This window comes from Chenopodium quinoa, unplaced genomic scaffold (assembly GCF_001683475.1).
Source record: "Chenopodium quinoa cultivar QQ74 unplaced genomic scaffold, ASM168347v1, whole genome shotgun sequence".
Lineage (NCBI taxonomy): Eukaryota > Viridiplantae > Streptophyta > Magnoliopsida > Caryophyllales > Amaranthaceae > Chenopodium > Chenopodium quinoa.
In genome coordinates this window covers 5600571-5622482 of record NW_018744633.1, presented here as the reverse complement: position 1 = coordinate 5622482, position 21912 = coordinate 5600571, and the positions used below count along the sequence as shown (strand labels likewise).

General features: G+C 34.7%; 2 protein-coding genes across 2 annotated transcripts; one reads left to right on the top strand and one right to left on the bottom strand.

Annotated features, from left to right (window-relative positions):
* Nucleotides 1-761: 761 nt before the first annotated feature.
* LOC110701270 (DNA polymerase delta catalytic subunit-like) lies at nucleotides 762-15884 on the top strand. Its single transcript, XM_021878891.1, has 30 exons — nucleotides 762-1099; nucleotides 1192-1302; nucleotides 2560-2666; nucleotides 2812-2971; nucleotides 3184-3379; nucleotides 3563-3698; nucleotides 3806-3943; nucleotides 4604-4681; nucleotides 4888-4979; nucleotides 5989-6055; nucleotides 6131-6202; nucleotides 6678-6764; nucleotides 7235-7354; nucleotides 7436-7534; nucleotides 7904-8011; nucleotides 8291-8386; nucleotides 8504-8569; nucleotides 8680-8736; nucleotides 8940-9027; nucleotides 9873-9952; nucleotides 10457-10570; nucleotides 12045-12159; nucleotides 12269-12441; nucleotides 12573-12644; nucleotides 13542-13616; nucleotides 13698-13787; nucleotides 13876-14036; nucleotides 14709-14782; nucleotides 14867-14954; nucleotides 15177-15884. Exons 1-30 carry the CDS (start codon nucleotides 853-855, stop codon nucleotides 15262-15264), a joined length of 3255 nt encoding a protein of 1084 aa, XP_021734583.1. The 5' UTR covers nucleotides 762-852; the 3' UTR covers nucleotides 15265-15884.
* Nucleotides 15885-16030: 146 nt separating this feature from the next.
* LOC110701271 (E3 ubiquitin-protein ligase RGLG3-like) lies at nucleotides 16031-21415 on the bottom strand. Its single transcript, XM_021878892.1, has 12 exons — nucleotides 21248-21415; nucleotides 20247-20329; nucleotides 19606-19690; nucleotides 19376-19516; nucleotides 19157-19270; nucleotides 17942-18039; nucleotides 17751-17830; nucleotides 17567-17672; nucleotides 16795-16925; nucleotides 16578-16716; nucleotides 16443-16499; nucleotides 16031-16349 (listed from the first exon to the last, which is right to left on the bottom strand). The coding sequence occupies exons 2-12, from the start codon at nucleotides 20319-20321 to the stop codon at nucleotides 16266-16268; spliced, it is 1110 nt and encodes a 369-aa protein (XP_021734584.1). The 5' UTR covers nucleotides 20322-20329; nucleotides 21248-21415; the 3' UTR covers nucleotides 16031-16265.
* Between the last annotated feature and the right edge of the window lie 497 nt (nucleotides 21416-21912).

The following is a 21912-nucleotide window of genomic DNA, read 5'->3' as shown; positions in this document are numbered from 1 at the left end:
TTAGGGGTGAGCAAAAATTCAGGGTACCCAGATATGGAACCGGAACCTGTTCGGAACCGCAGGTTCCAAACCCGGAACCTATTTATCAGGTTCCGGTTCCGGGTAATAAAATTAGGAAACAGGTTCCGGTTCCGGGTAATAAAATTTTGGATCTAGAACCTGTAGGGTACCCTGTTAGTACAGGTTCCCTATAGGGTACATGAAACCGGAACCTATATGGTATTAAAAGTTCTAGACAATTAGTGTTGGTTTGTTATATTTGAAGTACTATACTAAAGTCGTAAGCTTTTATTGTGATCATCTATTTTAAAAAAAATAAATTTGTCACAATTTATCAAGTAACTATTAAACTTACTTTGACAGACAAGGTACTCTGTTTAGGAACCGGAACCTGCAGGTTCCGGTTCCGGTTCTCAATTCTTAGAAACCTGTTGCAACAGGTTCTGGTTCCTATTTTTAGGAACCTGTTGCAACAGGTTCCGGTTCCGGGTCCTGATATTTTTACAGGGTACCTTGCTACGCTCACCCCTAGTTTAAGTTGTGTTTCAACAAATATGTCAGTTAAAGTGATGCATTTAAAAAAAGAACGAAGTTTAAGTAAAATAGATTAAAAGTATGAGAGTTTACTTATGCACAAATATATAATTTATACGGTAAAATATAAATTTAAAATGTGAGAGTCAAAATAAGTCAAATAAAACACGACAAACCGAAGGGATTCGTCACCGCCTTGCCGGTATGGTATATATACAGAAGCCCAACTTACAAAAGCAAAAGCTGGGCGCTTAAAACCATAAAAATTGGCGGGAAAATCTTCAATCTCTTGTAACCTCTGAAACTACAGCTGCAGCCATGAACGGCGGGAATTCCAGGAAACGCAAAGCGCCGCCGCAACAACCGTCACCGGAGCCGCCAAAGCACCTTGCTACGACGGAAGAAGACGACTTCGATGAAGATTTTTACTTACAAGACGACCTCATGGACGAAGACTCCCAAATTCTTCGCGACATTGATGAGCGTTCTGCTAAGCTGGCTCGTCTTTCTAAGTGGGCTCGACCTGAGCTTTCTCAATCATACAAATCACAGTCTCAGAGTATTGGTAAATTTATAATTTGATGGAATTTTAGGGTTTAGAGGAGGGTTTTTGTGATTTGGGGGTGGAATTGATTTTTAGGGTTTGTTGTTTTGTAGTTTTTCAGCAATTGGAGATTGATTATGTGATTGGAGAATGTCATAAGGAGTTTTTGTCTAATCGGAGTGGTTCTGCTGCGATTATTCGGATTTTTGGGGTTACTCGTGAAGGTTAAGCTTTACTCTCTCACTCTTTTTTGGTTTACCTTTTTGTTTTTCTGATTGCAAATATGTTGTTTCTCTATTTTGGTTTCTGAAAAGACTTAAAAGAGTAAAATTTTGTTAAAAGAGAAATCTTTTTGCTTGAACATGCATTTCTTTGGTTTGCTTGATTTTGGTGTACAATGGTAAAAATGTAAAATGATACATCTTCTTAGAAGATACAAATGGAAGTGCTAAATATTTTGGCAATTTGTTTCCTAATTACATACTCCGAACTTAGTTTTAGTGTCCGGGTAGGGTACAGTCTTTTGTGTTGGAGTGTTGGACTCACCCTTTCCAAAGTTTGAATCTTAATGGTCAGTTGTCATGCTAGATTGCTAGCATTCAGTGGCTTTGCGATTGCCCTCCAAACAATCGAAATGAGGGTGCTTTAGGAGAAATGGAGAATCCATGTGAAGTGTCTGCAAGGAGAAGATGAAATAAAATTTGAAGTTAAGATCTAAATTTCAACCATATAAAAAAATGAATGTTTGAGTTGCTGGGTTGTGTTCGTTTTTAGTTTTCTGTTGATTTTTGTATGGTCATACTTTGGATCCCAAGGGCTAGTAAAGATATCCTCCTTTTTCTTTGAAGTGTCTAGCACGCTATGGAAGTTATACTAGACTTTAACTTGATGAAGAAAACAAAATATGATGTGCCTACAACATGCTCTATTTCAGTGTATGAAGTCTCCCTAGTGGTTTTCTACTTATCTGTAAGCATGCTGATTCTTGTTGTATTTCAACTTGAATTGGTTGAGAAAATTACTTGCTCTATGAGCTATGTGTTAGGAAACTTTCCATCCCAGTAAATGCTAAGTTTTGGGTCACTTCTTACTAAAACATGGCCGTTCACATTGCTTCCAAGTGAAATACCCTGCACAAGTCATGCGCTCATTGCTGTCACACATATCATTTGGATATTACTCGAAATGGGAAGTGTTGCAGAATAACAAGTTTAGAAAATAATGGAGATGTCTTTTAGAAAAACAAGTTTAGAATATAATGGAGCTGTCAATGTTTTTGATGGAACCTGATTAATTTGTCAGTTTTTATCATGTGATTTATAGATCCAGATTATATCCTCCCCCCCCCCCCCCCCCCCCCCCCCCCCCCCACCCCTCCTCTTTTATGGTCTGAGGGACTTATCATTATGTTTGCACTCTTGGTGCATGATATCAGGCAGTTGAATTATTTATGTGAGTCTAATTTAAGTTTTTTTTTTTAGGGCACAGCGTTTGCTGCAATGTTCATGGATTTGAACCCTACTTTTACATAAGTTGCCCTTCAGGGATGGGTCCAGACGATATATCCCATTTTCATCAAATCCTGGAGGTATTAAGTTTTGCCTTCATTAGTGGCTTTTCATTTTAACACTGCTGAAAGTTTATGCCCCCAGGAGTCATGTGGGCTGGTATATGAAACCATCGACTCTATACAGCCATGGTTAAATTGACACGTCTATTTTTCTGTGTTTTAGGCGCGAATGAGGGAGGCAAATAGGAACACTAAGGTTCCCCAATTTGTTCGACGTATTCAGTTAGTGCAGAAAAGGAGCATAATGTACTATCAACAGCAAAGCTCTCATCCTTTTCTGAAAATTGTGGTTGCATTGCCTTCTATGGTTGCTACTTGTCGTGGTAATTTTTTCAGCTGTCCTCTCTCATCCTCTCACCCTCTTCTAAGAAAAAGATGGGAATGATTTCTTTTGGGGCGGTCTGACTGTCTATTTTGTAGGTGTTTGACTTATTGCTGGAGTGATGGGTCAAATACTTTTTTGCTTGTTTCCTTCTACAACTTTATTTAATTACGGTCATGTGTAGCTTAATTTGTGTTGTGTTGTAAATGCCAGGGATTCTTGATAGAGGCATACAAATTGATGGCCTTGGAACCAAGAGTTTCATGACATATGAAAGCAATGTCCTCTTTGCTCTCCGTTTCATGATTGATTGTAATATTGTTGGTGGGAACTGGATTGAGGTTCCTGTTGGAAAATATAGGGCGACTGGCAAGAACTTGTCCTCTTGCCAGCTGGAATTTGATTGCTTGTATCCTCTTTATTTAAATTTTCTTTTCCCCACTTGTGGAGTTGTGGGTTTATGATAAATTTTTTTTATGAACTATATTCGTCAATTACTTTCCTCATTTGATATGGGGGGACATAATTTGAGAACTAAAGGCAAATTTATTTACTTTTCTTTTATCGTGGATTTCCTTGACTGTGCTATTAGATATTCGGACTTGATTAGCCATGATCCAGAAGGAGAATTCTCAAAGATGGCTCCATTTCGCATTCTAAGTTTTGACATTGAGTGTGCTGGCCGCAAAGGTCTTTTTCCTGAGCCCACTCATGATCCTGTCATCCAGGTGAAACATATTATTTACTTGCCAACCTATTCTAGAACCACTTATAGTTGGTGGCTTGACTGTTCCTGTTCGGTAAGCTAAGTCAAGAGTTTTTCTTATATTGTCAGGTGGCGAATTTGGTAACAGTACAAGGTGAAGATAAGCCACTTGTTCAAAATGTCATGACCCTTAAGTCATGTGCTCCTATTGTTGGAGTTGATGTTATGTCCTTTGACAGTGAGAAAGAAGTATTGCTTGCTTGGAGGGTAAAGCTGTTTAAGTACAATTTCTTGTTCTTTTTCTGTTGGTGGTTGCATTACTTGTTATCTGTCTGAATAGTTTTCCTGATTATAGGAGATCACCTTACTAGCTCTATTACTGACAAAATTCTGTATCTCTGATTACAGTAGTATCCCTTGCCCTTTTTTTCCTATAATGGTGGAAAGTATAAAAGATCCTCTTTTAGCTTTGAATCTGTTACATATGTTGAATTTGAATACTTTAGGCACAACTTCTTGAGGAGTGATAGAAAGGTACTGGAAACTTGTGACATTCTTGCAAGGTACTGCTAATTAAGTCTCACACTTCTGAAGGATCTGAGTGACATGAGTTGTAAATACTGGGGTCACCTTAAATGTGGATTGCATTTTGCTAGCTTGTGTTGGTATTGTGAAGTATATAAGATTTGAATTAGGCTGAAATTCTTTTCTACTTTGTGTTTCTTTACTGGTTGCTATTTGAAAGAAGGTGTGCAGTGAACAAAGTCAATCAGTGTGTTTTATGACAGTTACCTGCTTTATAAATGTTGCATTAGTGGTAGCTTATATTATACTTCTGTTTTAATGTAAATGGGCATCAAGTGTCAATATGATTACATCCCGAGTTCTTTTGCTACGTGAATTCAGTTTACTATGCTCAATTTGCAGGATTTAATTCGAGAAGTAGATCCTGACATAATTATTGGATACAACATCTGCAATTTTGATTTACCATATCTTATCCAGGTAATCTCTTCTTTGTCTTTGCGAGTTCTCTAGTCACATTGACGAACAGATGTATATATAAATGGACTTTCACATGTCGTCAGTGTGCATGTGATGCCATAGGAAAAGCCATAAAGCTCTGGAATTTTCTTTTATTTCCTAGCTGGTTGTGTTTGTTTAAACTTCAAAGGCCTTCGTTAAGACGAATGACCTTGGTTTTATGACAGAGAGCAACTGCACTGGGAATTGCTGAGTTTCCTATCCTTGGTCGTATAAGGAGCAGCAGGGTTCGTGTTAAAGATACGACATTTTCTTCAAGGTGAATATTCTGTTTTGATAAATAATGTATTTTTGTGCAATATTCTTGCTGTTATATTGTTTGCAATTTTGCATGTTATTCCATTTTGGATTGTCAAGGCAAATATTTATTTTGAGGTATTTCGTATTTTTCTATAATACTTCTTCCATCCATATTGTTTACATGTCCTACATTCACCAAACATTCTAAGAAGTGCATGGCTACAGAGATTATTTTAGTACTGACCTCTGTGTTTCCAGCAACTAACAAATATTTTCAGCATTCACTATGGTATAGTACTCAGGATATTATCTATTTGAAACCACCGGATATAAACAGCTCTTGAAGTTTGTGTTTGTAATTGTGTTTATACACTCTTTGATGCCTTTACTTGCAAACCATCTTGTCATTTGTCTCCTACTCTCCTTATCACATAGGGGGCATTGGTTCATAATTGTGCTTCTCGTTGCATTATACTTTGTATGTTGAAAAGCACAGAGATTTGCAGGATAATTATTAGTACAAAAGTGTAGATCCCCTTCCCCCCTCCTCTTTTTTAGGGCCTTGGTCACTTAAAAGCTATGTTTCAATATCCGTCCTTTTGAAAAACTAAAGCAGGGCCAGAAAATTTTTTATAAGCGTTACAACTATTCTAGGTGTAAGCTTTGGCTTGAGAGAAGTTTTCTTTGGTCTCTAGCTGGATAAAAATAAATATGGCTAGAATAATTTAATATCAGGGTAAGTGGGGTAGTAAAAATGATCTGGAGAACAAGAGTCTGGCTTGTTCATTCTATATCTTATGGTAGTGGAAGATATACTGACTATGTAATCCTTGTGCGGATAAGTTAAATTAGCTTTTTTGCCAGTGAAGATATTGTCGAGGCACCTTTAGTTTGTTAGTTTGCGACTTTGAGGATCATTGGGTGGCCCAATTGGCATATCATCTGCTCTTATTCTGATTATTTGCCTTTTTTTTAGGACTTCAAATTTGAATGAAATAAATGACTATAGACATTTTGTTGTTTTACAGGCAGTACGGAATAAGGGAAAGCAAGGAAGTCGCGATTGAGGGGAGACTACAATTTGATTTGCTTCAGGTACTGCTTTGTCCTTGTCTGCTAAACTTGACACTTGCTTTGGTTGTATAATCTTGTTAAAATCTTCTGCTGCAGGCTATGCAAAGAGACTACAAATTAAGTTCATATTCTTTAAATTCTGTATCAGCGCATTTTCTTGGCGAGCAGGTAAATGTTTATATATATATATATATATATATATATATATATATATATATATATATATATATATATATATATATATGAAAAAAAAATCTTGTTCATGTTATTTTTTATTTATACAGTTCACATATTTATATTAGTAATATCCACGTTATTGTGTTAATTTACTGTGATTATGGACTTAATGATGCATTGTGTTTCAATGTGTTAAGCACTATGGATTATTTAGTTGTAAAATTTTTATTTATTATGATTAGTTTGGTGTTATAAATTATTTAGTGTATCTACTTTTAGCTTCTTATTCATAGCCCCTTAAGGCTACATTTCGCAATTGCCCTATATTAAAAAAATTGCATATGTACTTCGGAAACTTGACATCTTGTACTGATTTATACATTGATCTTTCTTGGTTGAATTGCAAAATTATTCTATTTACCACTGTATTTTCAAATAATGCATCCGGTATCATTATCTTTTGCAGAAAGAGGATGTTCACCATTCAATAATATCTGACCTACAAAATGGGAATGCAGAAACCAGGAGGCGTCTTGCTGTTTACTGTTTAAAGGTACGTCTCTGTGCCTGTGTTCATATACGCAGACAGACATTTGTTGGGAAGGTTTGTTTGCATAAGGTGTCTTTAAAATTATTAGAATTAGGGTTTTGCCTGTAATATGATGAAATGTAAAAGCATTAAAACTTTATAAATCTGCAGAAAATTAAATTTATAGTATTTTATAGAAATCACTTGTTTGATTTGTTCTTATAGGGAAAATAGGGTTTTAAATCGTTGAGAATATGGTTTGCTCATATTATTCAATTTTTCCAGTGATTTTTCTTTCCAACAACTGACTTAAAAACTAAGTTTGATTCCCAAACACAACTATTTAATATATTTGTACAAAGTTTTTCAATTTTCCTCGCTCCTTATGCACAAATCTGTCCTCAAGTTCTTGATTTGTCAGTTTAGTTATTATGAGGGAGTACTGGCAACACATTCATTAACATGGTGGATATGGTGTCTTTGATGATTTTCAGGATGCATACCTTCCTCAGCGATTGATGGACAAGCTGATGTTCATTTACAATTATGTTGAAATGGCCAGAGTGACAGGAGTTCCTATATCTTTTCTCCTCTCCAGGGGACAAAGTATTAAGGTTATATGTTTATAGATATATGCCAAAATAATTTTGTCCAATCTCATGCTAGAGTTAATTCTTTGTGTTACTATACTGCAGGTTCTTTCTCAACTTCTGAGGAAATCCAAACAGAAGAATCTTGTTATACCGAATGCCAAACATGCTGGATCTGAGCAAGGAACTTATGAAGGAGCAACTGTAAGATTTTCTTTGTTTGATCCATGTGATTATATGAATGTTCTTTGGTCTGATTGGACAGGCTAATTCATACATTTAAGATAAGTTCTTTATATGGATAAACAACAAATGGACAAATATCTTTTTGCACCTTTGAATTTGACAATGGAATTTGGGTGAATTTCAGGGAAATCACAAATTTTGTCAGAATGCGTAGTTTTTGAATATGTTTTTTTCTTTTGTCAGCTATGATCTTGTGATTAGGCTGCTACTTGATTAGATTTGTGAAAAATACTACTGAAAACATTGCTTTTGATGTTTTACTCGACAAATTTTCTTTCAACTGTTAGTTTTGAAATATTCCTTTTTCTTTTGTTCTATGTGATGCAGGTGCTAGAGGCCAGAGCAGGGTTTTATGAGAAGCCAATTGCAACACTGGATTTTGCTTCTCTTTATCCATCTATTATGATGGCATATAATTTGTGCTATTGTACACTGGTAAATTTGATTAGTTGAAAATCAGGCATCATAAATCTTGTGATCATATATATCCTTTTTTTGGTGGTCCTACTCACTTCTTCTTTACCCTTTACTATCTTACCCTCTTACCGCACAATATTATACCGTTACACTATCTCTCTACTTTATCTACCTTATTTTAATACCCATCCACCTTTTCCTTACACCCATATATCTTCAATTTGTTTTTAAAAAAAAATTAAGTCGTAGTACATAGAATTCAACTTGCTTCTTGAACTTGTACTTTTGATTGTTAAGGTTACACCAGAAGACATTCGTAAACTCAACATACCTCCAGAATGTGTTAACAAAACTCCTTCTGGCGAAACCTTTGTCAAGCCAGAACTCCAGAAGGTAATCTTGTTTCCTTGTGTGTTTAATGTCTTTGGGTCTGTTTTTAACCTTGACCTGAAATATATCAGACTATAGGCATTGTAAAAATCTGATATATATATATATTCATTATATTAGGGAATACTTCCAGAAATTCTTGAAGAGCTCATAACTGCTCGGAAAAGGGCTAAAGCAGATTTAAAGGTGTCCCTGTTCTCTAAACTTGATTAAAATCCTTTGATTGTTTATTGTCCCTGTTAAATGCTTATGCAGTATTCTTTTTATTCACTAATGATCATGTTGTTCGACCACAGGAAGCTAAAGATCCTCTGGTGAAGGCTGTCCTCGATGGTCGTCAGCTGGCCTTGAAGGTATGCTTTTCCTTCTAATCTATGCTATGTAGGATTAGCTGCTGCGAACTGCTGCTGGTTGTTTATATATTAATAAATTATTATAATTTTTGAATAATGTCTTTCAGAGTTTTTGCAGTTTTCAGTCCTTATATCTTGATAGAGAATTTATGGCTCTTAGTATTGGTCATTTTAAGCTTCTTAATATTTTTCCCCTCTTTCAGATAAGCGCAAATTCAGTTTATGGGTTTACAGGAGCCTCTGTTGGCCAGTTACCATGTTTAGAGATTTCTTCGAGTGTCACAAGCTATGGTAATAAATTATTTATGCATGAATTTGTGTTTAACATTTTCTTGCAATTTCATTTAGGTTTTCAGATGAGAAATGGAAATGCAGGGTCAGAGAAATGATTAGAATTACGACTTTTAAGGGGAAGTGGTGAAGATGGTTTTGTAATAATTTTTCTTGAATGTAATAGCATACCATATTGTGACCCAAGTGCTTCTTTTAGGGGGGAACCTAAGCATGGTATTGAGTGGTTTGAACTTCTTATAGGGGGCAACCTAAGAATGGTATGGAATGTTTGGAAATATACTCAGTCTTGCGCCTTACCCTTGTAATTGCATAGAGTTTGTTCCAATTGGATGATATTGGAGTTTGGAGATGCATACACTTTTGCTACCCCACAACAACTAATGGGACTATTGGAGGACAATAGGTCAATATTTAATTTTTTAGTAGAACCTGAGCAAGATGCCCGGTAGCAAAACTTTTAGCTATTTTGAGAATGTACCAATGGTCGGATGGCGTTTTTGTTGGCTTCCATGCTAATAAAATTTATTTCCAATATTATTAGAACTCTCCTCTTGACTACTTTTTTTTTTTTTGGTGTTTTTTTTTTTTTTTGTTTGCTTCCTCTGACTTTTTCTAGATGTTGAAGCTATAAAATATTGGTGACAGGACCCAAGTGTTGGACTCAAAAGACATAGGGTTATGGTGCAGAGCCATATTGCTTGTGGATTCTATTATTCTTCTGGATTTTATTTTTAAATTAGGCATTTGGTTGTGTTTCTGTTGATTTTCTTCTTTTCAATATGTACTGTGTATGAGATTATTTTTTGCTTATCTGTGATTATGACGTTTCTTCCATTATATAGGTCGCCAAATGATTGAACATACAAAAAAGCTTGTGGAAGACAAATTTACTGTTGTTGGAGGTTATGAGCATAATGCTGAGGTAATTAGTCTAATTACAGCTCTTCTTGAAGTCATTTTCTGTGAACACTGTCATGGGAGTAAAAATATGTGAGGTGTATGTACATTTGTATGTTCAACATGTTTAGTGAAGAGGCTTAGGTTCGTGTTAAGTTATAATATTTTGACATTATGTGGCATTTACTTACCCTCTAACCCAAAGTTAAGACAGTGTCCCCGTGTCCTAACATTTTGAAAATGATGTATTGGACTTTCGGCTCCATACCCATATCATACTCGTACCCGTGTTCATGTAACATAGACTAGAACCTTAAACACCCTATATCTTGAAGTAGGGGAATTAATTACTTTCTGAATTGATGTCACAGATTATGCTACAATTTTATTTTTTTTGAAATTTCGGGTCTTATGTTCAATAAAATGTTTTTTCTTGTGATTAACAAAATTTTTCGAGCTTGTAATTGTTCATTGGACTTCTTTCTCTTTCTAATATGCAATCTTATATAGTTGCATCTTGTCAACTCAGATTATCTATGGAGACACAGATTCAGTTATGGTACAATTTGGTGCTTCTACTGTTGAAAAAGCAATGAAATTAGGAAGGGAAGCTGCTGACTTTATAAGTGGCACTTTCACAAAGGTATTATTAATAATTTTCCATGTATAGTGTCAAGAACAGTTCCTAGATATTTTTTTGGATATTTGGAAATCATGATAATTTACATGTTGCACTCCCTGTCTCCCTCTTTCCCTAAGATCTGTCATCATTTTTGGGATATCCTCAAAAGATCTTTTAGTGACCTTAATTTTCTATTAATTATTTTTTTTTTGTTTAAATGAAAGGAGAAAAATGGTCCCAAATTTCACTTATAACCTTTTCTCTCCATCACACCAACGCATTTTTCTTTCACAGTTCCAACAGTTTTTTAATTACTTTTTCTGCATCCACCTGCATGATTTGAATTCAAATTTAATCACTTTCTTGATCTCCATGCCAAAAGCTTACAAGAAGATATTTGGAGTCAGAGACATCGTTATGATTTTGACTCTTAAAACTAAAGTAGTATTTTAGTTTGTATATGCACTTGATTATTTTTAAACACTCACATTTGTGATTCTGTATTGTGGTAGGCAAGTTCCTTGGTTTTAGAATTGATAAGCCCCTTCATTCACACGATCTTGGTCCTGACTGAATAAACTACATACACATTGAAAGGTTTCCCTGCAAAAAGAGACTTGACACTATGAAACTTTCAATTTTGCGTTTGCTCACTTCGTGTATAATGCTAGAAATTTGCTAAAAGTAGAAACATCAAGCAATAATTAAACTTAAATAACATTGATCAATGCATGATTTTTTCATGAACTTCTAAATTAATAACATTTTAGGAAATTTATTTAATGTAGGGCTATGTATAGCAAAACTGGGGAAAAAAAAACGTTAATATCTAATTTTTAGAGGCTTTATCTTTTTTAATTTTCTACAGGGCTCTCCTTTATCCTATCTCTACCCTAAAACAACTATAGGAAGAAAATATTGAGAATTTTTTTATCAACTGGAAGCATCTCCAGAACTCACTTCTTTTACAAAGAAAGTTACTGAGCCAAATTCTCATTTGCTTTCTGGTAGAGTCATTGACTGACTAGAGAAATTGCTGCAAGTGTGAGGCATATCTGTTTATAAAGTTTAGTCTAGTTGTACTTTTCTTTCTGTTTTCTTATATATATATATATATATATATATATATATATATATATATATATATATATATATATATATATTTAATATAACTTGTTATATTCATCAAAAGCAGCCTTAAAGACTCAAGCGCACAACCAATGAACCAAACTTGTCAAAGTTAATGGGACTGAAACAATTTTATAGAATATCACTGATGATCCAGAATATATGCCAATACTCTCATTTTAATGATGTGTTTAACTAATAGCATAAAATGGAGTGATAAAGTTAAAACTTCATATTTTCAGTGGTTTGTTGAAAGCTGAGTAGCTGAATACTATGCTACAAAAATACTATATTACCGTGATTTCTTTCTGTTGTCTCTCTTGTACTGCTGTTTGTTCTTAGGGATTTTTGTGTATGTCATATGCAGCCCATCAAACTAGAGTTTGAGAAGGTTTATTTTCCATATTTGCTGATTAGCAAGAAGAGGTATGCTGGCCTTTACTGGACAAACCCTGACAAATATGATAAGATGGATACTAAAGGTGAAATCTGGGATTTCCTGTTTAGTCTTTCTTGAAGTTTCCTACATGTGGTTGCAATTTAGTTGAATTACTTATTCTTGTTGCCCCATTTATCTATTGTCATTGACAGGTATTGAGACAGTAAGGAGAGACAATTGCTTGCTGGTTAAAAACTTGGTTAATGAATGCCTGCATAAGATACTTATAGATAGAGATGTCCCCGGAGCTGTCCAGTTTGTGAAGAATACTATCTCAGATCTGTTAATGAATCGTCTGGATCTGTCATTATTGGTCATTACTAAGGTGGGAAAAATTTAACTGTAATATGCTATGATATTTTCATGAAGCTTGCCTACTCTATTATTTTATTTTAGTGTTTTCTGAAAGTTCTCTTAATCTTTCTGTCTGCTGAAGCTAATATCTGTTTCTTATAGGGCCTGACAAAAACAGGAGAAAATTATGAAGTAAAAGCAGCTCATGTTGAACTTGCTGAACGTATGCGCAAGGTGTGTAATCTTTTTATTATATTATGATCTTGTCCTCGGTGGTGCTGTAGAGTTTTAGTGACTTAGCATCCTAGCAAGTTATCTCTTACATTGATAATAGCTAATGATAATAGTTGATAACAACAAGATCTGGTTTGGGTCTTCCCTTGGCTGTTGAGATGTATAAATATCAAGAAAAATGAACTCTCTCATGTGACGGATACTGATAGGAGGAGCTTCTGGAAAGTGTATGGATTCAAGTCCATCCCGTAGGCCTTCTTATTTCCCCTTCTAATTTCTTCCCACCTCATCATTAGGGCATCTAATTCCTTATTTCTGTTGTGACCATTTAAGTATCATGATTATCACCTTACATCTTCCCCTCTTTTTATAGTTGACAAGCCTGCCTCGTAAATCACTAAATTTTGAATTTTTCCATCTTGGTATACTCTTATTAGAAGCACACATCTTTCTAATTTAAGTTAAACAGAGGAAGTATCAAAATATCATATACTGATATACATAGATTTTGAAGAGAAAGGTGATGTCATGTTAATTATTTTACACTTCATTATCTAGAACAACTGAACAAGTTCAATTTTTTTTTGTGTTTTGGTTGACTTTATAAATGGAAATCAGATTGAGATTTATCAGCTAGGGAATATATGAGAGTTCTGTGATTCAGTCTGCACATCACATTACCATTTGTCCATGTTAATCTTTTGCTAAGCTTTTACTCTATTGAGTGCCTTCTATATGAAACACATACACTTCTGAATCATTGACATTTTATCAGTCATGTTCATTTCTTCTGAATGCAGATACAAGTCGGCTGAGGTGGTTCATCTTCTTAGTATTAGACTTCCAAAATAAAAAATATATGAAATATCTAATCTCTTTTTCTCTTAAATTTGACAGCGAGATGCTGCCACTGCTCCCAATGTTGGTGATAGAGTACCTTATGTCATTGTAAAAGCTGCCAAAGGTGCCAAGGTAATTGGTAGCTCCTCTGTTGTTTATAAAGAATGTAGGCTCTAAATTGCAGGTTTTCAAATTGCTGAATATTATTTTCAGGCATATGAAAAATCAGAGGATCCAATCTATGTGCTGGAAAATAATATACCGATAGACCCTCAATACTACCTTGAAAATCAAATTACCAAAGTAAGTCATGCTTTAGCTTGATTCTTTTTTATTGTCAAATCTTATATCTTCCATGATCTTGCTTCTGATGGATTTGCTTATTTTGTAGCCCATATTGAGGATCTTTGAACCGATTTTGAAAAATGCAAGCAGAGAGTTGCTTCATGGAAGTCACACTAGATCTATTTCCATATCTACTCCTTCAAATAGTGGCATCATGAAATTTGCCAAGAAACAACTCACGTGCATTGGCTGCAAAGCAGTGATTAGGTAGTGTTTTGCCACATCCTGTTTTCCCTTTTTAAAATCAGACTCTGTTTAAAATGTCTCCTGGGTGACCTCCCTCACTCCCATAGTCCCATGGGTGGAAAAAAAGGATTCCCTGTATTTGATGTGATGTGGGTCAGATGCTGGGAAGGATAGTATGGACTATGTGGAGCTAAGTGCACCAAATGTATTGTGTGGCAGTGATTTTATTGGTGAATTTATTGTACTGCGATTTATTTTCAGTCTGGATGAAGAGAGGCATTAGGATACCTGGTAGGCTGGTACTGACTGGAATCTCAATTCGTCCTATTAGTCTGCAAGATGAGCAGTGAACCCAGGAAAATTTTAGTGGTTCTGTCTTCTGTGTAGGCTGATAATTGCTAGTGCAAACATGCTTACTATAGCTTCAACTTTTTTTTTTTTTCTCCTTAATTGGCTTGGCTATGCCATACTGCATGATCATCAAATTTGCATCTTTTTTAAGTTGTTTTACCCCATCACACATCCTATTCCAAAATTTGACCCTTACTTTACTTTTGTTTCTGACTATGTGCTCTTTCTCTTTCTCTCTCTCTTTTTCTTTTTTTTTTTTTTTTTTTTTTGGGTGTGTGGGTGTGTGAGCAACTTCAGTATTTTGATTCCTTTTTTGACATATTTACTTTGATTTTGAACTAGTGGCTCCAACAAAACCCTTTGCTCACATTGCAAGGGAAGAGAAGCTGAACTTTATTGCAAGACTGTAGCTAATGGTGTGTAAAATATCTCATATATCCTTTTAGCATGTTCTTTTAACTTTAGGGTGCTTACTGTCAGAAAATGTTGTTTCCTTACAGTGTCCGATTTTGAAACCCTTTTTGGGAAGCTATGGACACAATGCCAGGAGTGCCAGGGTTCCCTTCACCAGGATGTGCTTTGTACAAGGTATATGAGCTGTTATGCCTCTGATGCTTTTGGCTTTCTCCACCCCCCACCCCTCCTCTAACCACTTGGTTATTCTGACCTTTTTAGCTCATCACTTGTCAAACACTAACCTGATGTACATGGGTCCTTTTCAAGTTATCATTGTCATGTAGCTCTGATGCTTCTCTTGACTGACTTGTATATATTATAGCATCCTCATATTGTCTTTTCCTTTTCTTTCAGTCGTGATTGCCCGATATTTTATCGAAGAAAGAAAGCGCAAAAAGACATGGGTGAAGCCAAGCTTCAGCTAGATAGGTGGAGCTTCTGAATAAGAGTGTTGCTACACTGTACAGTTACCTTAATGTATTGTGTTTATGGCTGCGCACTGGAAGAACACGACAAATGTTTGTTGGAGCAGTTTAAATGAAGATTGCTTTGCAACGAGTGGAAATTGATCAAATTGTTCAGAATGCTGGATATCTCAATGGTCGCTTAAGTATGACTTAAAGTTCTATGGCCCCTGAGAAAATGTCAAGCGCTTGTTTTGGTATCCTGCAGTGCCTGTTCAGAATTAGGATCTACAAGAAGAAAGGATAAAGGAGTCTACATGCTTCTGCATTGTGCCAGTGTTACAAAAGGGGTGAGATACCTTACGTTGTAACATCAAATAGCAGTAGGGTTTTTTTCTGAGTTGGACAGATTTTAAGTTTGATGTTTAGTATATGGTTGCGGTACCGACCACCATTTTAATTATCCATAGAATTAGTATAATGCTTCAAGGAAACTGCTGTTTTCTTTTTGTACATGATGTATTTTTATTTTGGATCATTAGAGTTGTGTAGCACTGTAACTAAATGTACAAGGGCAGTTAATGAAATGAAGTACTCTGTTGTCCAGTCCGTATGTTTTATCGCAATCTTTGTAAGGCTGGCTGTCTTCAGTGTAAAATAAAATGCTCATGAAGTCATGTTTTTAAGTTTGTGTTATTATGGTTTGTCGGGTACAAGTGAGCCAAGATTTTCAAGTTTCGGAATAGTACATTTTTAGCATCATACACTAAATACGAGTACCATTCAAAGCTGTTCAGAGAGAAATTTAATTCAGAACGACGCATAGTGTGATATATATATTTGGGAATCATTATAAGCTGCATAAAGCTCACACAGTATTACAAATTTACAATGTCTGGTATTGACATATCAAGAATTTCAATGATCACAACAAATAACATAATTTCCAATTACTATAAATAAAACAAATATTACAGATACAAACCATACTACGCTTCACATTATTATTGTGATGGATTCTGCTACATCGATGAAATTTTCAACTATACAGTCTCACGCGTGTTGTGATGGGCTGCTTACACAGTGGACATGTCGAAAGTGTTTCACCACAATCCTTGCATGTCTTGAAATAGTGATAAAATTAATAAGTCAATGATACTTCCAAGCAAGAAAAAGGGGGGGAAAATGCTATTAATGAGGCAGAAGAAAAGCATACCAAATGACCACATCCAAACGCCATGTTTCTCGGATTTGTCAGGCAAATTGGGCAGCACTAAGAGAAAAAAGTCAGGTCTGAGTAAACTTTGCATACAAACATATAGACTCTTATGAAGATTTATGAGAACACTACCTGCTCCAAAGGAACATTAAAATCCACTGGTTCTGCAGAGGAAGAAGTGTGAGCAGCCTGTTTGATCGAATTATCATGATCTATCACTTCATGCGGAGGAGGAAGCGGCTTATTTCGAGGACCATCATTCAAATGCTTACTGCAAACAAAATTTCAGATTTGGGGTATGTTTTTGTCAGTTGTTACCAAATTTTAGAAGATAAAATTCAAGTCATACCTCTTGTTAAATTCAAGCTGTTGGGTGGCTCTGTACTGAAATGGGATTTCCATTAATGCAGCAAGAGCAAATGCTGCTTCTTTCTTTGACATATCCTTCTTCTCCGACATTATCTTAGTGAAATTCACAAACTACATAACAAAAAGTCACAGCTCTTAGGGAAGGTTCTGGAAATCAATGAATTACAGTGTTTGTATTTATTTTTTCTTAAAAAAAAGTTATCTCAAACGAATCAATAATGATCATCCTCCCACAAAGCTAATAGTTGATGCAATGGCAAAGAAGCTCCATCACATGATGCAACACACCTAGTTCCATCCCATTCTTTCTTCACAAGACTGAGGTAAGCACATACATCCTTTCCATCAAAATGAATTAACAGGCAGGTAGCAATAAGAGAGTCAAATTATGACTAGTATACAAAAACCAAATACATAAATCAACCACTGTTACAATACTAGATATATTGTGCTTCTACAGTTGGGCATACTTAAATTATTGTTGCTGGCCATATATCAACCATTGTTTTAACTGCTCATATCAAAGATATAAATCACAAGGAAAAGGACATCAGAGACAATCGCAACACACACACACAAACACACACACCTAAGCTCCCAAAAGAGGGATAGAGAAGAGTTTGAAACAACCCATAGCCAGTTTGTCAAGGAAACCTAAATTGGTCTTCAGTTCATCCGACTATCCGAGTAAGAAGTAAGTAAAAAAAGACAAAGAAAAAAAAAAACTGCATAGAAATGCAGCATTTGGATACCTGAAAATTGTCAAATGCCCGATGAGGAATATTGTCATCAAACTTTTGCATGGCATCCCAGGGTCCATCACCAACACCAACCAGAACAATGGAAAGTGGATAATTGCTGATCACGATGACAACAGAAGAGTTACAAGGTAGTAGTTATGGGTTTAGTGGTTGTGGGAAGATGTCACATTTTTACCTGGCAAGAACAATAGAATTGACTGTTGCTTGTTCTTGGGGACTAAGCTTTCCAGGTTGTAAATCAGGAGTACTGGTTACCTATATGGATTATGATTAAAAAATAAATAAATAAAATAAAATAAAATAAAACATGATGGCAAATTTGTTCTCTAAGTTAACTATTCAAGGAATGATAAGTATTGTAAAGACCTGCCCATCTGCGATGATCACCAGGACATGATATTGCATATTGCTGCTTTGCACTATGTCAATTGCCGCATCTACGATAGGGGAAAATGAGGTAGGTCCTGCAAAGAAAAAGAATTTGTATGAGAAATAAGCTCATAGTCTAAATATCATCCAGTCCTTGCAAGTTCCAAGAAAGCCTAAGAAATAAAAGTTCAAGAGCAGATAAAGAGGTAAACTTCTGGAAATCACATGCAGTGGGAACTAACTGCTATACATATTCTAATATGTCAAAATGTGTGTCAAAATGCATATCAATCCTTAGATAAGTTGCATAAGATGGTATAAGAGTGAGATTGGTAGGGAACATGTTATTTTCCTTGCTCTCTGTCCTACATATAGGCAACAGTACACCTGAGACTAATCTGAAGTGAACTGAACTTCTCAGAATTTATAGGTCTAATCTAAACTCATATATAACTTATTAGTTCCTTCTCTGAACATATCCAAACCAACTTTAGAGTGTGAATTGAGCTTACTAACCTTACCAGGACTTGTAAGTAAGAACCAATTCTTTAAAGGTGAATAATATCGCTCTACTTGACTCTGCTTAATAGCATTTATTTCATTCTCTCACTTGATAATCACCACTTTCACAACACGATATTAATTATTTAGTAAAATATGTTAACAAGTCAAATGTGGTCTAGGCTGGCTATGTTAGAGATCTTTTACAGCTATGCTAGAGAAATATTTAAGACACCCTAAGACCCCTCTCTTCTCTTCCTACATCATGGTTAGAGCTCGTTTGGTGTAGGAGATCAACTCAAACAATTATTATTAGAAAGACAAAACCTATGACTCTGCAAAATTTTCATATCCAACACTGCCATTCTCATTGAATTGTTTCCTCGGCCCACAAAAACTTAATTTAGAGGGGTTTTCTGGAGAGCATGGGACAGGAGGGAGGAAACACCACAAATTCTTTATTGTTCAACAGTCAGCTTGGCCAGAGGAAGAGGATGGCAGTGAAAACTCTTTTCAACTTTAAAAAAAATTATAATTCAAATTGGCTTTGCTGTAATGGATACAATTCTAGAAGGTTGATCAGACAAAGGGGCACAATGAGAACTTGGTCAGGAAGGAAATTATGTGTTTTATCTTCTAATTAATTTGCACAGGTCTCATGTTTATACTACCATTAGATGGCAATGGGAATAAACTAAGATTCTGACAAACCTGATAACCTGATGTACGGAACAATCTCTTTGTATCGTGCAAGCACCTCCTCAAAACCATTGCAAGGACGATGATTAGGATAGAAGCTAAAAACACTTCTGTCACGGGTTGTTGCTGAAAACACCAAGAATTTAGAGGAAAAGCAGCAGTTAGCAATCAAACATATTAATATGATAAAAAGATAGAAGAACTAATATAGCAACTCTGATGAAAACCAACCGTCACCAAATCCAAAACAAGGTATCAAGTTGTCATCGTCAAAAGGAGATAAAGTTCGGCCAATTACAGAAATAGCTTTCTCATAGGGATTTGGATCACGACCAACTGCGTGAAGGCTTCTTCGGTTGAATGAATACTTTCCTTGAGTTGTTCAAGATTAATATGTCATTTAGCAGTACATAAATTGAAATAGTAACTTATTAAAGCATTGTGCTAAATAAGACAATTACCCGACCATTCGTTGCTCTTTGTGAAATCAATACCAAGTATCAAATTTGATGACTCGAGGCCAGCTTCTCTCAGAGCCGCTGTGACCTGGAAATCAGAGCATGACATCTCATTTCATTCTAGAAGCATATTATATAAGACATGTTAGAAAATCAAATTAAAAGAGGAATCATATGTTAATGCTACTAGCAACACTATGATTATACATCCTCCGTTTCTTTTTAGTTGACATATTGTGACTTTGTGCACTATTCACATAAGTTACTTGACTTACTTTTGCGATTTATAATTAAGAAAAAAAAAAGGTCATGTGGGGTATTGTCAGATTCTTCTCAACGTTTATTTTAAAATACCAATGTTTTTATAATTTTTGCATATTTATAGGTTTTGCGTATTTGAATTTATGTGTTGACAAACATATTTAAATGAACGTGTCAACTGTCAACTAATATAAATTGGAGGAAGTACGTGATTTCATAATAGAAGGCATTCAACCTACTAAATATGGTGAACATGCTATGAAGCACAAGTGGCCAAGTGCTCTTAGAACTTAAAAGGTAGGATAAAATTACTTGGATATAATACCAGGAAAAAAAAAAGGGAGGCCAAATATGAAGAATTATCAAAGAAAAACAATATAAACCTCATCCAGAGAGTTGAAGTTGTCAGCTATAAACGTAGGCAGTTGCTTGCCTTTGAGGCTGTGAGTGATGGACATAGAAATTCCTGCACAAGAAGGGGATTAAATTGGAAAAACGTATCCTCACTATCTTATATAACAGATGCCTGATTTCCCATCAAGTAGGAGCTAATCTATGAATTTATGGTTACTGATCAATTAGAATGATGAACTATATCCCGGTGATCGCTCCCTAACCCCCAATTCTAGCCAAACCCATTTACCCAACAATCTACCAATTGGTGCTAAAATTCACTTAGTAAGTGTATCAAATAACCAATCTGAGCTTAAACATTTTTTTTTTTTTTTTTTTTTGGCCTTATACTAAAACAAACTGCCAATTTAAATCAAAAATAACTAATTTTTTTTGGTGGAAAAAAAATCACTAGTTTGTGTTTCAAGTCTATCAAAGAACCAATTTCTTAACATCAGTATTGTTTTTTCCATGCAAAAAATCAAAAAATTACAGGTACAAAGCAAAACCTAATTACCCAACAAATTACCAATTGATGCTAAAATTCATTTAGAAAGAGTGTAAGAGAATCAATCTTAACTCAAAAAAAGCAAGAATTTTTCACATGCCCATTAACAAATCACTGCTACAAACTAATTTAAGTGGGTAACATTCCATGATTTTAAAGCTAAAACCAATAATTAGTAGCAAAAATTAGTAGAAAAATTGCAATCGTCCATATAATTAATCAACCAACTACAGCAAATATTGAATTGGTACTCAAATATAATAACTTTTCAATTTTTAATATACCCAGAATATAATTGATACATACAGCTAGTGGGTTAAATAAACTACAACATTTTTTGGGGTGAAATAATTTACAACAAAATAACAGGAGTAAATAAATAAATAATTTTAACAAGAAAAAATACAGTATCAATCCATTATTGCAGTCTTCAAAAAAAAAAAAAAAATCATTTATTGCAGAAAGAAAATAGAAAAACAGTACCTTGAAGTTAAACAAGATAATGAAGATGAGAGAGTTGAGAGTGCTAATAATTACATGAAGCAGACTTTTCTTTTCTTTTTTTTGAATCAAACTTTTCTAATTTACCACAAATTTATTTTTCATGGTAAAGAATTAAAGATTAGTACAAGAATCATACCGTTGCATAGCGTACACGCCACTAGGCCACTAATTTAGTAACGTATCTAATTCCTTGAAAAAAAAATTAAAAAATAAATAAATAAAAAATAAAATAAATAACTTTATTTTGTTTTTAGAGAAGCCTGGCGGACTCATTTATTTAGGCTCCGTTCACTTCACCTTATTTTTACTAAAATAAAATTATTTTTGCTAAAATTAAATTATTTTTACTGAACTGAAATTAACTTTACTGAACTGAAATTAATTTTACTAAGTGAAATTATTTTTGCTGAACTGAAATTATTTTTACTGATTTTCAATTATATTTCATCTTTATAGTTACTGAATTTTACTGAACTGAACTGAAATTATTTTCATTGAACCGAACTTATTTTTACTAATATGAAATTATTTTTACTGAACTGAACTTATTTTTTACTGAACTGGAATTATTTTTACTTAATACTCTCCATTTTTAAATACTTGCTCCACTTTCTTTTTTCAACCGTTTTTAAATACTTGCTTCA

Coding starts and splice junctions, on each gene's coding strand:
- LOC110701270 (XM_021878891.1), top strand. CDS start 853: ATGAACGGCGGGAATTCCAGGAAACGCAAAGCGCCGCCGCAACAACCG. Junction 8,570..8,679: donor GGGCTAAAGCAGATTTAAAG/GTGTCCCTGTTC, acceptor GTTCGACCACAG/GAAGCTAAAGATCCTCTGGT. Junction 12,442..12,572: donor CATTATTGGTCATTACTAAG/GTGGGAAAAATT, acceptor TGTTTCTTATAG/GGCCTGACAAAAACAGGAGA.
- LOC110701271 (XM_021878892.1), bottom strand. CDS start 20,321: ATGTCCATCACTCACAGCCTCAAAGGCAAGCAACTGCCTACGTTTATA. Junction 17,831..17,941: donor TGATCATCGCAGATGGGCAG/GTCTTTACAATA, acceptor TAATCCATATAG/GTAACCAGTACTCCTGATTT. Junction 17,673..17,750: donor AATTCTATTGTTCTTGCCAG/GTAAAAATGTGA, acceptor CATCGTGATCAG/CAATTATCCACTTTCCATTG.